Below are 16,746 nucleotides of genomic sequence, written 5' to 3' on the forward strand. Positions count from 1 at the left end.
ATTTCATTTAAGGTCATCTCATCCGAGGTCTAGACTCAATTTTTATGGATTTATTTTTGAGTTCTATTTAAAAGATTTTATTTTAATAGAGATATCTTTTATCTTTTAAACACATGATTTTTATTCATATACATATTTTTAATGTGAGATTTTCATTATATTTTCAATAATTGATATATAAGTTGACTATTCAGATGACTTACCGAACATGAACATATAAAATATTATTCGGATGTCACTTGATTAGTTGTCGATTGACAATTTAATCAATTATTCTATGTTTAGATTCATCAATTGATGCTTCAGATCAATTGAAAACACTGAATAAAGATAAAATATTTTTATTTGAGGGTTAATAGACTAAAGTTAAGTTAATCGATTGGATATCTAGGTCAGCCAATCGATGGGAAGCTGAAATCGAGAAGAGCATGATTGATTTAGCAATAACAATAACAATTTACAACATTTGAATATCAATATTTCTAGGTTACAGTGTCGTGATAGAATATTTAGATTGTTATTCGGATACTCATGATTTAATTCTATGTTACGATATATTTATAAAAATTTATTCTCTAAATGAAGATCCTTCTAAGTTGATAGGACCAGTAATCCTTACAAAACAGAAGTTAGAGAAAGACTTCATTCTATAATAAAATTATACGCGCAAGATTTATTTATTTTTACTTTATTTTTTTTAAACATGTCAGCGATACGTCATCGGCCCATGTTTACTGTTCCCCACGCTAAAGAAGTACGCTATCGAGCAACCACCCAACTTCATCAAGCCTCCACTCCAACTTTTCCGATTCTGATCGCATTTTTTAGAATTATCTACGAGTTTGAACGTGATATTATTTATTTATATACGTCAAGGTAAGTTAATGAAGTAAGATAATAAAAAAAGAAACATGAATTTTAAATTAACTAACGAGGATAAGTCAACATGGGCTTAATAATTATATGGACGATAAAATATTAATGGAATTAACATCTGTAACTGAGCTGGCTTCAATCCTTTATATAATGAATCACGGAAATTAAACCACTCTACCAAACAGCGACCACACTCTCGTTAATTCATCTCCACATTGCAAATTCCATCTCCTACGACACGCTCAGAATTGTACTGCCTGCTCATGGCCGAGGCGCATCAGCTACATTTCAAGTTAGATCATTGCAGGTCTCCGCCCAGAAGAGTCCTGTCGCGGTGCCCGAGAATTGGCCGGTCGCCGAGGTCCCTCAAGGCTGCCACCGAAGCCCTCGGCCGAGCTAACGATAACGCGGGGAGCGCCGCTGCCGCTGGCGTCCCCGTCAAGATCATGCTGACCAAAAAGCAACTGCGGCAGCTCGTGGCGGCGTTGAATCAGGAGCCGGCGGCGGTGGCATCGATGCCCGCCAATGTGGAGCTGCTGCTGGATGTTTTGCGGCGGCGGCAGCACGCGAAGAGGACCGAGGAAATTCAGCCGCGGTGCGGAGGGTGGCGGCCGGTGTTACAGAGCATTCCTGAAGAAGCCGTCCAAGATTAATGAGCTAAAGAAGATTTAGTCCCTCGATCTGTTTATTTAGTTATTTTTGTGTCATTTAAAAGTAATTAACTATACTAGAACAGGAACGATTTTAATTACTTCTTTAAGTGGCTTACTTTGTCTGAATTCTACAACGAAATTAAATTAATCTACGAAGAAGAATTAAAGATGATAAATATTGTCTGTAAGTAAAAATTGTTACTTTTGGTTGCTTAAGCTTTACATATATACTAGTTATTTGTATTATGTATGTGCTTATGAACTTCATAAGCATTTGCGTTTTGCTCACCAATTCCTCAATAAAATGATGTCAACTCTCAATATGTTCAGATTTTGCAAGAAAGATAAGATTCTTGATTATTGCAAATCTAAAGGGAATTTAATTAGTTAACCAAATGAGAATTTCATTGAGAGTAAGGTTTTGATAGAACATTGTGATATTATTCTGAGCATGATTTTCCTTATTCTTTGACCACTATACTAATGGCTAGTAGTTATTCGTAATTTACTTCTTCTGTATTGATCTAGAAATGGATTAGTGAGGATGTTGAGGATGTTGAGGATGAGCGAATTATTTTTTATTACATTACAATATCATTCTAATAAATAGTATAGTATGATATAGAGGACTTTAAAAGTGATTGTATTGTCACTAACCTTTTTATACAGATGTATAAGTTCATTTTTGTTGTATTAAAAATCAGATTGTTTTATCAAAATAAAGATTTCAACTGTGAGATTCACATATCGTGGATTTTCAAAACCTTCAAGTTAATTCATATGCCTATCCTCTATCAAGTTTTTGTTAAGGAAACTCAACTTAAAATCCATTTGTATCTTGTAATCATGATATAGCTATGGAAAGCAAGCTTTGATAGGAATCTATCATAGCTCTCGGTATAAAGGAACCATAGTCAATACACCTTGTCTTTGATGATACTTTTTCACCATAGCCCTAACTTAATTTATGTGTTTAATTTGTGTATTTTCATTCATGTTGATCTTGATACTCTTCTTGAAGATTCATTTGCACCCAACGGATTTTAGCTCTTCAAGTAGGTCAATCAAAGTGTACATATTTTGGATATACATGGAGTCTATCTTATGTGGTAAAAGGCGACTCGTTCACCCTAAACACCCCTCACTATATGCCCCACAACAAGATGAAGAGAGTAAATCATGATGACTAAGAGACCTTTTTAGATGGAAGATATTTTATTTCCCAAGGAATCATTCCTCAAAGATTTAATCTCTGCTCTCATGTGATAATCACTTCCTCATAGGCCCTAATTTTGTTGTCTTCCAAGAAGAGCATATCGTGATGTGTAGAGCCTTGAGGTCCAGGTCTCTTTAGCTCCCTATAAACCTTCCTAGACTTTTGTGGTCCTTGTTGAAGGAAGTTTTTTGTAGATAAGAATTCTACATCTTTATGAATTCATCAACAATAGAAAACTTGCAGATCTAGTTTCATCAAAAATATACCGCAACAATTTTAATATGGTGAAATGACAATGGCCAAAAATAAATATGACCTGAATGTAGTAGAGTAGCCATCATTTGTAAGCTATCATCCACGAATCTGGAAATTCTGCCTAAGAAGAAGAACAAGGAGGCTGGCTGGTCTTCCGAAGGAATATAATTAGGATGACGACACCGTAGTCTCCTCACCAATGGATAGCATGGAGATATGTCAGAATACCTAATCCAAAGGAGACATTCTTATTTATAATGACCCATTTTGTTATTAACCCATCAATGATAACATGAGGGTTAACGGGTTCTACACATGTAACCCCACATCTAATAGCTCAAACTCGCCATAACAATTAATTATATCACATAATGAGTTTGGTAATGGCATACGTCCGCGTGTCTACAAGTAGTATGTAAGTCCTAAATAGAGATAAAATTCAACAATTTCCTACTTAGGCTAAATGTGATATCTATACAACATGAGCAATCCTTAGTTGATGTCAACGACAATGTCAAATTTTACAGGAATACCCCTGTAAAATAATTTAGTTTATATCATTGGTACAGAAAAAAAGAGGTCATAGTTATAATAATATGATTGTAACAAACTCTAATAGTAATCATAATACTAATGTCATTAATGATATAGATCAAAATATAAATGTGTAATATGAAAAGTACATGAAATATGATTTATACATATTAATTTTCAACTGATTCTTCTGATGACCCAAAAGGGTCATGATCATATTTTGATAAGTGATAACTAGTATTTTTGACACATTATTTTGACTCTCATATTTGACATTTTTATCCTCTTGTATGATTAATTATTGATTTATATTATGTTTTACGAGAGTAAATCTATTTAGAACTTTGATACAATTTTTTCTATATTTGTTAGAATTATATGTGCATCTTCTTTTTGTAGGGAAGCGATCTAGGTCTTTGATGGACATCTTGAGTCATCTAAATCATCCATCTAGATTTGGAGCATCTAGGCCATTGATCATGATCAATCCATCCAAGGGTTGAGAGAGCATTCAAGCAAAAGAGAGTGATCTCATCCATTGATTGAGATCTAAGTCATCCAAGGTTCATCCAAGAACTAGATCTATCTCTAATGCAGATCCAAGTCCAAGCAAGGTCATTCCAATCTGGATCCAAGAAGAGAAGTGTTCAATCTCGGATCCAAAAGCCTACTCCTCAAGTTCAATCACAAAAGTCCAATTTCAGTCTCTAATGGATACATGCACATCTCCTAATGAATTTGGATCCACCTCTTCATCAACCCCAAAATCATATCTGATGAACTTTTGTGAGAAGGGGAAAAAAAAGAAGTGGTGGAGTAAGAAGACGAAGTAAAGAATCAGGAGTGTTATTTTGAATTAGGTTTTATGTACATCCCTTAACATATATACTAAAGATATATATTAATACACATGGCAACTTGAGTGAATAAAATAAAAGAATGACAACTAATGTAACTTATTCTAAACTCCATTATCATCCCCCTCAAACTCAAGGATCTATGAGGAACATTGAGTTTGAAACATAAAGAGAGAAATCTAAAAGATGGCAGGCTTTTAGTTAACGTATCCATAAGATGATCAGATCAGCGAGTGTACAGAACAAATAGAGTGTGAGTTGTAACATGTTCTCTAACAAAATAATAATCAATTTCAACATGCTTGGTTCTAACATACAAGATCGGATTGGAAGAAAGATAGATAGTGCTCATATTATCTCACAGAATGCATGGTACAAAATCCAAAGGAACAAGAAGCTCAAGATGCAAATATTCCAACTAGGAAATTTCAGCAGCTCCATTAGCAACAACATGATACTTTGATTTAGTACTAGAATATAACATAACCTTTTGCTTCAAAGAAGCCCACAAAACAATATTACCTCAGACGATTGAACCTATGTTTTGATAGTGGCAAAGGGTTCAAATTTAAGATTACTTGTTGTCTAACAAGTGTGAATGATCTTGTAGGAATGTCTTAAGTGTACTTAGGCAAAAGTCCTAGTGGATTCTAGGCAGGCGGAAAAATCCTAGGAGAGGTAACCCTAGATCCTAGGGGGTGGTAACCCTAAATTATGGGAAGTCCTAACTGCAGTTAGGCAAGGTGAAGTCTTGTCGGGTCAAGCACTTTAGACAAAATCCTAGAGTCAGGGACTCTAGGTGGAAATCTTGGTAGCCGCGGACCAGGTGGAAGTTTAGACGGGTCATAGAGTGGACATTTAGCATGAAGACCTGAAGTTTCGAACGTTGAGGAAAAGTTCAGACGGTCTGGAGGACCGACCTGACAAAAGGTAAACTCTCCTGAAAGGAATGGGTGAGGGCGCATTCCCCGAAGAGATAACAGTAGGCGTCAATTCGACTTAGGGTTTTCGAGAAATTTGAAAGTCAAAATCGGATAGTCCGAAGGTTGTCAAAAGTTATTTGTTTATACTGCTTTATTGCTTGCTATTTGTCTAACTCTATTTTGCAGGAAGACTAATATTTTTACAGGGTCAGATGGTGCCTTGTTCGGTCAACCGAACATCCGGATCGATCGACCGAACCCTTAAACACAAGCATCAGATTTCCAGCAAGTTGATCGGGTTCGACCAAGTTATCGGTCGATCGAACCTTGGGTTTAGCTGACCGAGCGATGGATAAGCTCTGACTTAGTTGGACCGGGTTGATCGGACTAGATGAACCAATGAGGAAAGTGGAGTCGATAAACCGAACAAAGACTCTTATCCGAGCAAAAGCATCTGAACAAAAAGCTAGGTAGGTTCAGCATGTTTGGTCGACCGAACACCTGGATTGGTTAACCGATCAATGTCGAGTCAAAGACTGATCTCGAGATCTGTAATGCCCGCCTTTACTCATACCCTTAAGCTGCAGGACAAACGTTACTCTTTCCTCGTACATCTTAAATTTTTGGCCTTCTTACCTGTTACATACTGCATAGTCCATAGATCTATTCTAACTTGTTACGACATGACTTGCAACCACGTAGGGCCCTGACAGGTATTGTACTCCCAACTGACACAGGGCACGGCCGTGTGAGGGTCGCACGGCCATGACCCTTGGTGGAGGGTGGAAGGGGCACGGTCGTGTGAACCCACACGACCGTGTCACTTCAGCCGAGAGAAGGAGGCACGGCCGTGTGGAATCACACTGCCGTGTAGCATTGGCCGAGAGGAGGAGGTGCCTGGCCGTGTGATTCTACATGGCCGTGTCACCTCGGCCGAGAGGAAGAAAGGCACGACCGTGTGATTTCACATGACCATGTTACATTTGTCCGAGAGGAGGAAGGGACCGAAGGGCACGACCGTGTGCTTCCACACGACCGTGTCACCTTGGCCGAGGGGAGACAACGCAAGGCCGTGCGAACCCACACGACCATGCCACGGGTCGTGCGGGGGATCCCCTTTTTCCGTCGAAAAAGTTGGTTCTCCTCTTTTTCACTTTCACTTGTCTTTCAAAATTCTACCAAGCCGTCAAATTCATTCTACACCCGTAGTGCCAGTACCTTAGGTAAAGCAGAGAGAAGAAACAAAACCAAAGTTTTACATGGTCCCCAAAATAACAAATTCTCTGATCTCTTTCCATTGTTCCGCCACACACACACCCCCAAGCACTGCTCCTGCTACCTCCTCCGACTCGAGCTTTCTTTTACCTTTATCTGCAGTATAAGGAAATGCAATATATAAGCGGATGCTTAGTAAGTATTATCTACTCACAAAACGATACATTAAAAGAAGACATACTTTTTAAACTGCTTGAAGAGAAATCCAACATTGTAAACATACTTTTTCCAGTAGTTCACACTAAAACCGTACTGCGGAAATATGCGCATGACATGTATTTTCAAACCAGTTTATCATGCAAACCATCAACACGAAAACCATGCAAGTAACGAACTAAAACAGTCATCTTGGCATATTATTGAGTTTATCACTACTGCACTACATAACTCAATTCTCAACTTACGAAACTTCTACTAAGACGAACCATGAAGTTTAAAACTTTATATTACATATTAGTGAAAATAGTAATCACTTGCTTGGGCCTGCATTGTACCATTTTACGTGCATCCTTAATAAGATCTGAGGTAGTTAATCCTGAACTCATTAAGGTACTACTAGGCGGTCTAGGAGCCTAGGGGTGATCTAGGAGCCCACCCAAGGACCTTGTGTCCAGTACATGTCTTTCTAAAGTAAAATACTTCCTTTTAACTAATAATTTCTTGTACTTGCACTTGTTTGACATTTAACCAAACACCTTATGTGTGCTTAATTATCCCGTACTTATAGGGAAGCACTTTAGGCACTTGATTATACTTCTTAGTTCCAAAACTTAATGGGAAGAAAACTAAAATGATCTAAGCATGCTTTTAATCCCAAAACTTTACGGGCATCTTACATATCATAGCATCTATCTCGTTTATCATGCAACACGTTTAAAGCATATCGTAACATGTATTAACGAAGCTACTCATACTATAGGTGAGAGATACTTACATTCTTTCGCTATATCTTACGATTATAAGGTGCAAAGAAGACCCCAAAATCCTCCCTCGTATGCCTTAATCTCCGAGTCGCCCTCCTTTTGTGTACTACCTCCTTGGGAGAACCCTCCCCTTAGATTCTCTCCTTGGGAAAGCTTCAAGACTTGGAGCCCTAGGTTTCCTTGGCCGAAACTTGAACGAAGGGAGAAAAGGATTCAGCTAGAGAGGAAAAAGGAGGCGGAAGATTAGGTTTTGATCTCATCCAACTCCTTTTATACTAAGTGGAAGTTGGAGCATCTCTTCGCACATTATCCACATATAAGGAATTGTTTCATATTGCTCATGTGATGTTTTACCATCACCTAATGGCTACTTAAACAACTCTTAAGCAAGAGGTCTCGGGTTCAAATCTTAGCCCGAGCCATTTATGCATATATTTTTATTTCTTTTCTCTTCTTCTATTTCTTTTTTTGCGCTTTGTAAAAATAAAGGAAATTTACGGGTGTTACAATTTCCCTATACCTTATAAAAAGCTCATCCTCGAACTTAGAACAAGTGTGGATACTTCCGTCTCATATCATCCTCGCGTTCCCAAGTTGCCTCTTCATAATGTTGACCTTGCCACAACACTTTCACTAACGGTATATTTTTGTTCCTCAGCTTCTTAACTTCTCGATCTATTATCTGAATAGGTCGACTTTCATAACTGAAGTTCTCTTGAACTTATACCGTCTGTGGCTCAATCGCTTGATTCGCATCAGGAACATGCTTCTTCAGCATTGAGACATGGAATACATTATGAATGACTGACATTTCCTGAGGTAGTTCCAACTCATACGCTACCTTGCCAACCCTTTTGGAGATCCGGTATGTCCCCACATAACGTGGGCTCAACTTCTCCTTCTTCCCAAACCTCATTACTCCTTTCATAGGAGCTACTTTGAGGAACACTAAATCTCCCACGTCAAATTCTAGCGGTCTTCAGCGCACATCCGCATAGCTCTTCTGCCGGTTCTAAGCAGTTTCTATTCTCTGGCGAATGTTCTGAATGGCTTTGGTGGTGTCCTCGATATGGTCTGTCTAGAATCCTATTTCCTTCCTTTCGCCACCTTCATACCAACAGATAGGAGACCTATATCTCCTCCCATATAGAGCCTCATAGGGTGTTAGTCTCCCTGTGTTTAAGATATAGAATGTCCACTAATTAAATGAATTACTGACAACTCACTTAATTAATATCTAGCTCCAAGAGTAGTATCACTCAACCTTATCGTCATGTCGGACTAAGTCCACCTGCAAGGTTTACATGACAATCCTTATGAGCTTCTCTTGGGGGCATCATCAACTTAGATTACTAGAACACAATTTCCTTCTATAATCAACAACAACCACTATAAATAATATCATTTCCCAACTTATCAGGCCTATTGATTTATCGAACTAAATCGCACCCTTTGATAAGTCAAAGAAATAAATATTAGATATATGTACTTGTTATTGTTGGTGCGGGTAGCACTAACGGTCTAACCCAGGTTTTGATGAATGACAAATAGGTTAAGTTAGTTTTGTTGTTGTCTGACACTTTGATCAAGTGTGCAGGAAAAGTCCAGACAGGTCGACGGGCTGACCAGATGTCTGGCACGAAGTCCAGCTAGGTCGACGGGCTGACCGGACGGCTGGCGGGTCGACGGGCTGGCCGGACGCTTGGCGAGAAGTCCACTAGGTCGACGGGCTGGCCGGATAGTGGCGAGAAGTCCAAGCGGGTCGACCGTGCGCAGGCGAAGTCCAGACGGTCGACGGGCTGACCGGACGTAGTAAGTGAGGTAAGTCACGGAAGGAGTGACTGCGAGGACGCGTTCCCGGGAAGGGGACATTAGGCGTCGATCCGGCTTAGATCCATTTCGGATATCTAAGTCGAGATCGTGACTAGATTCCGGTCTCGGAAAGACGGAATCTAAGTCATACTTTGCTTATCTATAAAACTGTGCTAACATTCTTTGCTGCAGGGTACATTTGCCTCGGACTAACCTTTTCTTGCAGGAGAAGGACTTTCTGGAGAAGAGGGGTCCGGGCGCCCGGAGGGGATCCGGGCGCCCGGGAGGCAAGTTTTATCCCCAGGACGACGTTGACACTTGGAGCATTCTGGTTGGGAGTGTTACGTCACATTCCAGGCGCCCGGAAGGGATCCAGGCGCCCGGAGCAGCATATAAAAGAAGCCCCAGGCAGGAGCTTCAAGATATCAGTCTTCTGAGAACTCTGAGTCCAATCACTCTGCTGCTCTGCGCTCCAACAACGTTCACAAAGCTCCGACGACTCACTCCGGCTCTCTTTTTAATTCATTGTTTGTCGGTTAGCTTTGTTTTCTTTCTTTTCATTAGCAATATTTGTACGTAAATTGTAATTATCCGAATTGCTAGTGAATTGCCCAACGAAGGTACTCAAGGAGTACGGGCCTTCGAGTAGGAGTCGTCACAGGCTCCGAACGAAGTAAAAATCAACCGTGTTCATTTCTTTACTTCCTTACTTTTCCGCTGCGTTTTAACTCGAGATTTTCGAATCGATATTCACCCCCCCTCTATCGAATCCAACGGTCTTACAAGTGGTATCAGAGCAGGTACCGCTCTGATTTGGTGCAACCACCAATCAGGCAAAGGGGGGACTTTTTGAAAGAAAAATTAGATATCGTTCGTTTTTAAAATAAAACCTTACGCCTTTCGTTTTTTCCCTCCAAAACTGGTTTTGAAAAATACATCGTCATCTTTTCACTATTATTTAGTATCGACAAAATATTACATTTTCAAAAATTTGAGGTAATATTTTTTATTAATATTTTAATAATATTTTATTATTTAAAAAAAAAATTAGTAGTGAAATATTTTTTTTTCCAGCACTGCTAATCCAAGACCAAGTCTTGGGATTTTGTCTTTGTTTCATTGTGTGCAAGAACAATGTCTTTTCAAGAAGGATGGAACCCCAATGAACCACCACCGTACGATGAAGATTTCAACTACTGGAGGCGAAGAATGGAATGCTTCTTAGGAAGCGTAGATATCGATTATATGCTAATATTGAAAAAACCTTCTCAGAACTCGGAGCTGAATAAAAACGTAAGTAAAATTATTTATAATATTTTACCTAACAATATTATATGCAGACTAGAAAAATACAAGAATGCATATGAGCTATGGACCCAGTTGATCAAGTTTCACGAGACGCCAATGGAGCTAGAAGATCAAGTTAAAGTCGAATCCGGACTCGAGTCAGATCCAACGGAGAAGCCTGCTGAATTAGGGGTTGCGCTCAAGGTTAGTAATAATTACCAAAACACCCTTGCTAGTAGTAGTTTAAAATATGTGCATGTTAATTTGGATATGTCTGAAAGGATATGTGAAAATAGTATACATGACAATACTTGCGAAAATACCCCTAGGATATTTTCTGATAAAATAAATATAATTAATTTAGAAAATACAGAAAATCTAAAAAAAATCAATAAATCTAAAAATTCGAATTTAAACCTAAACAAATTTGAAAATTCGAACAAAAAGGATGACAAGGTCAATATTAATCTAGACATAATTAATAAATTATTTAATAATCTAGACAATATCAATCTGAAAAATTCTATCCAAACCCAAGATAATTTAATTAACAAAAAATTAAATTTTAATGATAAGACTTATTTAATAAATTCCACTAATTATATCAACTTAAAAGGTAAAGAAAATATAAGGATAAAATCAAACACTTTGATAAAATCAAAACGGAAGTTAACAAACTTAAAATTAAATGTTAAAGATAACATATTAAACAAAAATAATCTAGAAAATTTAAAATTAACAATTAATAAAAAGTTAAAAGATAAACCTTTAAAGAAAGATAATTCAATTAACCCAATAAAATTGAAAGAAAATTTAAATGTTAAATATACTCTTTTAAAGAAAGATAATTTGATCAATTTAATTAATTCAAAATTAAAAACTTAAATTTAAATTACAAATTAAACATTAAAACTTAACTAAAACCAACTCTAATTATACAAGAAATCTTGAAAAGAAAAATCAATAATTTAAGGGGAGGCTTCATAATAGTTGGCACTTCCAAAAATAACTTACCCGACAGGGTAACCCAAATAAACTAACCCGGCAGGGTAATTAGGATTAGTTAAAAAGGGACCCAGTTTAACTTAAATCATGGTACGGGTAAAGTTTTTGGATGATAGTACGTTAGGGAAGCTTGGGCATCGCATGTCTAGAAAGATATGACTTCGATCTGGTGCATTTGGCCAAGTGGAACTGACCGAAGCTACCCTTAAACAGAACCTAACTAGTTAGACCAAGGTTTAGTACTAAGCTCCATGGATAGGACTATTCGGAAAACCTCGAAAGGTTGGTTACTTCTAATGACGTCCAAGTGACTCGCCAAGCTTAGAAGTTTATCCGAAGAATGCCTATTTGTTGATACCAAAGCTAAACCTGAATCTAACACAAGTTAAATCAAACTCTATAATTAAATCTAATTCATCTCACAAAATTGTAGGATTCCCTGATTGAAAATATAGATCAGGTGAGATGACTAAGGACCTAAAAGAAATTAATTAAATAATATATTAAATTAAATTAAAATTAAATCAATTAAATTAAAATAACATTTTCTTTAATTTAAAATTTTATTTTAAAAATTAAATTTAATTTTCTTTTACTTACAAATTTATTTTAAAAATTAAACTTAAATTATCTTAATCTAAAAATTATTTTAAAAATTTTTAAAACTGATTTTAAAAATTATTTTAAAAATTCATTTAAAAATTTTAAAACTTATTTTTAAAAAAAAATTATTTTAAAAATTCTTTTGAAAACTTTTAAAACTTATTTTGAAAATTATGTTAAAAATTCTTTTAAAAACTTTTAAAACTGATTTTAAAAATTCTTTTAAAAACTTTTAAAACTTATTTTAAAAAAAAAAAATTATTTTAAAAATTCTTTTGAAAACTTTTAAAACTTATTTTGAAAATTATGTTAAAAATTATTTTAAAAATTTTTAAAACTGATTTTAAAAATTCTTTTAAAAACTTTTAAAACTTATTTTTTTTTTTTAAAAAAAAAAACTTTAAAAAAAATTCTGTTAAAATTATTTTAAAACATTTTAAAAATTATTTTAAAAACTCTTTTAAAAATCATTTTAAAAACATTAAAAAATTCTTTTAAAAGTTCTTTTAAAACATTTTAAAAATTATTTTAAAAACTCTTTTAAAAACTTTAAAAAATTCTTTTAAAAATTATTTTAAAAACTTTAAAAAATTCTTTTAAAAATTATTTTAAAAAACTCTTTTAAAAATCATTTTAAAAACTTTTAAAAAATCTTTTAAAAACTTTAAAAAATTCATTTAAAAATTATTTTAAAAAACTCTTTTAAAAATCATTTTAAAAACTTTTAAAAATTCTTTTAAAAATTCTGTTAAAACATTTTAAAAATTATTTTAAAAAACTCTTTTAAAAATAATTTTAAAAACTTTTAAAAATTCTTTTAAAAAATTCTTTTAAAACATTTTAAAAATTATTTTAAAAACTCTTTTAAAAATCATTTTAAAAAACTTTTAAAAATTCTTTTAAAACATTTTAAAAATTATTTTAAAAACTCTTTTAAAAATCATTTTAAAAAAAACTTTTAAAAATTCTTTTAAAACATTTTGAAAATTATTTTAAAAACTCTTTTAAAAATAATTTTAAAAACTTTTAAAAATTCTTTTAAAAAATTCTTTTAAAACATTTTAAAAATTATTTTAAAAACTCTTTTAAAAATCATTTTAAAAACTTTAAAAAATTCTTTTAAAACATTTTAAAAATTATTTTAAAAACTCTTTTAAAAATCATTTTTAAAACTTTAAAAAATTATTTTAAAACATTTTAAAAATTATTTTAAAAATCATTTTAAAAACTTTAAAAAATTATTTTAAAACATTTTAAAAATTATTTTAAAAACTCTTTTAAAAATCATTTTAAAAACTTTTAAAAATTCTTTTAAAAAACATTTTTAAAAATTATTTTAAAAACTCTTTTAAAAATCATTTTAAAAACTTTAAAAAAATTCTTTTAAAAATTATTTTAAAAACTCTTTTAAAAATCATTTTAAAAACTTTAAAAAAATTCTTTTAAAAATTATTTTAAAACATTTTTAAAAAATTATTTTAAAACTATTTTAAAAATTATGTATCATTTAAAAAAAAAAAAAATCTTTTTTCACTATGATAAAATTCTTTTAACTTAAAAAAAAAATAGTAATAATAATAAATTATTTCTATAGACTATTTTCACTTTAAAAATTATTATTTTGACTTTAAACTCATTTTCAATCTTAAACATCATTTTAACCTTAAAATTATTTTTTAATTTAACTTAACTGAAAATTAGATCTTAAATTAAAACTCATTAAAACTTAATTTAACCTAACTGAAAATTAAAACTTAAATTAAAACTTAAAAATTTAACTTAAACTTAAAACTTAAACCTAAATTAATCACTGATATTAATTTTAATCTAAAATCAAAATTGAATTGAACGTATATTAATTTTCATTAAATAATTATAAAAATCATTCTAAAATCCTGTTAGAATTCCCTTAAAAATAATAATAATTATAATTCTTTTAAATTCATTTAAAACTTAGACACCTAACTTAAAAACTTAAATTCCGTTAACTTTAACTTTAAACTTAATTATGTAATTAATAAGTAGAACTTAACTATTTAAGTTTTACTTTATTTGAGAACTAAGCTTGATTTGATTAGAACCTAGGTTTAACCTTAGTAAAAATATTAAAATTACTCTAAGTCATTTCTTTTCTTTTTTTTCAACCTTTAAAATATTAATTATTTTTATTAAAACATAATTAAATTTTGACATAAATTGAACCTTACTTAACCTTGTTTAATAACGAGTTTAACTTCAAACTACTACCTACTTTAACCTAAGTTAATCCAACTTTAAAGGAAGTAAATGAAAAAATCGAATTATAACTAATACTTTTATTAACCAATTCAATTAATTAATAAAAAGGTTAACTCATTTTAAATAAATATTAAATTATTAAATCATGTAAAAATTAATCAATAAATTATTGATAATGGTTAACTGTTATTGAATTAATAAATTCTTTTCGTATTTAACCTTAAGCTTAAAAGTCTGAATCTAAAATTAATTATTGATTAATCAAACTCAAATAAACAATTATGGGGGATAATAAAATAAGGAAGATTAATAAATTAAGGAAGAGTAATAAATAAGAAGGATTAATATATTAAAGGAGTATCAAATTCAGGGGGAGGTTTATTTATCTCCTTAAGTGTTAGTTTTTAATCTTCTCTTTAAAATCTCTCTAGAAAATTCTACCTCAATTTAAAAAAAAAAAAATTACTTTGAATATTTTTAGCAAATACTTTCAAAATTTTATGTCAGGGGGACGGATTAATTAAAATTTTCCCTTTATCTAAAAATATTTTAAAATTTGTTCTTGAAAATTGTTTTCTTAAAAAAAAAATTCTTAAACCTATTTTTTTAAAAAAAACTAAGCTGTTTTACTTTTTATTGAAAATTGATTAGATTTAACTTAGTTTTTGAAAATTGAATTTAAAACTCTAGTTCTTAAAATTTGATTTTACTTAAATTTGACATTTTGATTTGAAAGTTAACTTTTACAAAAATTAGTTTTAAAAATTGCTTTGTTATTGAAAATTGTGGAAATTAGATTTCTTTCAAAACTTAAGTTTACAAACTAAGCTTCTCAAAATCATTTTCCTAATTTTGAAATTTTGAATCTTTTACAAACTTAGTGAATTTCAATCAGTTTTGAAAACTTAGTTTTGGAATTTTGATGTTGAAAACTTATGTTTGAAAACTATAGTTTTTAACTTTGACCTTAAAAACTATACCTGAAAAATTAGCTATCTTTCAAACTTAGTTTTGGAATTTTGATCAGTTATGGTTCAAAACTTAGTTTTTTTCAAAGATTTAAGAAATAAAAGCAAACTTTGTCTGAAGCCTATGTCTATGCTTACTTACTCCATGCTTATTTTTGATGAATGCCAAAGGGGGAGAAGGGTTAGGTGGTTAAGTTAGCTAAACCAATTTGAAAACACAAACTAACTTTAAAACCACACAAATGCATGTTGCTTCTTGCATATGTTTTCACTAACTTAAACCAAGTTGTCATTCCATCAAAAAGGGGGAGATTGTTGGTGCGGGTAGCACTAACGGTCTAACCCAGGTTTTGATGAATGACAAATAGGTTAAGTTAGTTTTGTTGTTGTCTGACACTTTGATCAAGTGTGCAGGAAAAGTCCAGACAGGTCGACGGGCTGACCAGATGTCTGGCACGAAGTCCAGCTAGGTCGACGGGCTGACCGGATAGCTGGCGAGAAGTCCAAGCGGGTCGACGGGCTGACCGGACGCTTGGCGAGAAGTCCAGCTAGGTCGACGGGCTGACCGGATAGCTGGCGAGAAGTCCAAGCGGGTCGACGGGCTGACCGGACGCTTGGCGAGAAGTCCAGACGGGTCGACGGGCTGACCGGACGTCTGGCAGGTAAGTGAGGTAAGTCACTGGAAGGGAGTGACGCGTTCCCGGGAAGGGGACATTAGGCGTCGATCCGGCTTAGATCCATTTCGGATATCTAAGTCGAGATCGTGACTAGATTCCGGTCTCGGAAAGACGGAATCTAAGTCATACTTTGCTTATCGATAAAACTGTGCTAACATTCTTTGCTGCAGGGTACATTTGCCTCGGACTAACCTTTTCTTGCAGGAGAAGGACTTTCCGGAGAAGAGGGTCCGGGCGGTCCGGGCGCCCGGAGGGGATCCGGGCGCCCGGAGGCAAGTTTTATCCCCAGGACGACGTTGACACTTGGAGAATGCTGGTTGGGAGTGTTACGTCACATTCCAGGCGCCCGGAAGGGATCCAGGCGCCCGGAGCAGCATATAAAAGAAGCCCCAGGCAGGAGCTTCAAGATATCAGTCTTCTGAGAACTCTGAGTCCAATCACTCTGCTGCTCTGCGCTCCAACAACGTTCACAAAGCTCCGACGACCCACTCCGGCTCTCTTTTTAATTCATTGTTTGTCGGTTAGCTTTGTTTTCTTTCTTTTCATTAGCAATATTTGTACGTAAATTGTAATTATCCGAATTGCTAGTGAATTGCCCAACGAAGGTACTCAAGGAGTACGGGCCTTCGAGTAGGAGTCGTCAC

General features: G+C 33.9%; 1 protein-coding gene across 1 annotated transcript; it reads left to right on the top strand.

Annotated features, from left to right (window-relative positions):
• Nucleotides 1–1,079: 1,079 nt before the first annotated feature.
• LOC122012560 lies at nt 1,080–1,653 on the top strand. Its single transcript, XM_042569142.1, has one exon. It carries the CDS (start codon nt 1,140–1,142, stop codon nt 1,527–1,529), a length of 390 nt encoding a protein of 129 aa, XP_042425076.1. The 5' UTR covers nt 1,080–1,139; the 3' UTR covers nt 1,530–1,653.
• The last annotated feature ends 15,093 nt before the right edge of the window (nt 1,654–16,746 follow it).

Source organism: Zingiber officinale, chromosome 1A (genome assembly GCF_018446385.1).
Source record: "Zingiber officinale cultivar Zhangliang chromosome 1A, Zo_v1.1, whole genome shotgun sequence".
NCBI classification, from domain to species: domain Eukaryota; kingdom Viridiplantae; phylum Streptophyta; class Magnoliopsida; order Zingiberales; family Zingiberaceae; genus Zingiber; species Zingiber officinale.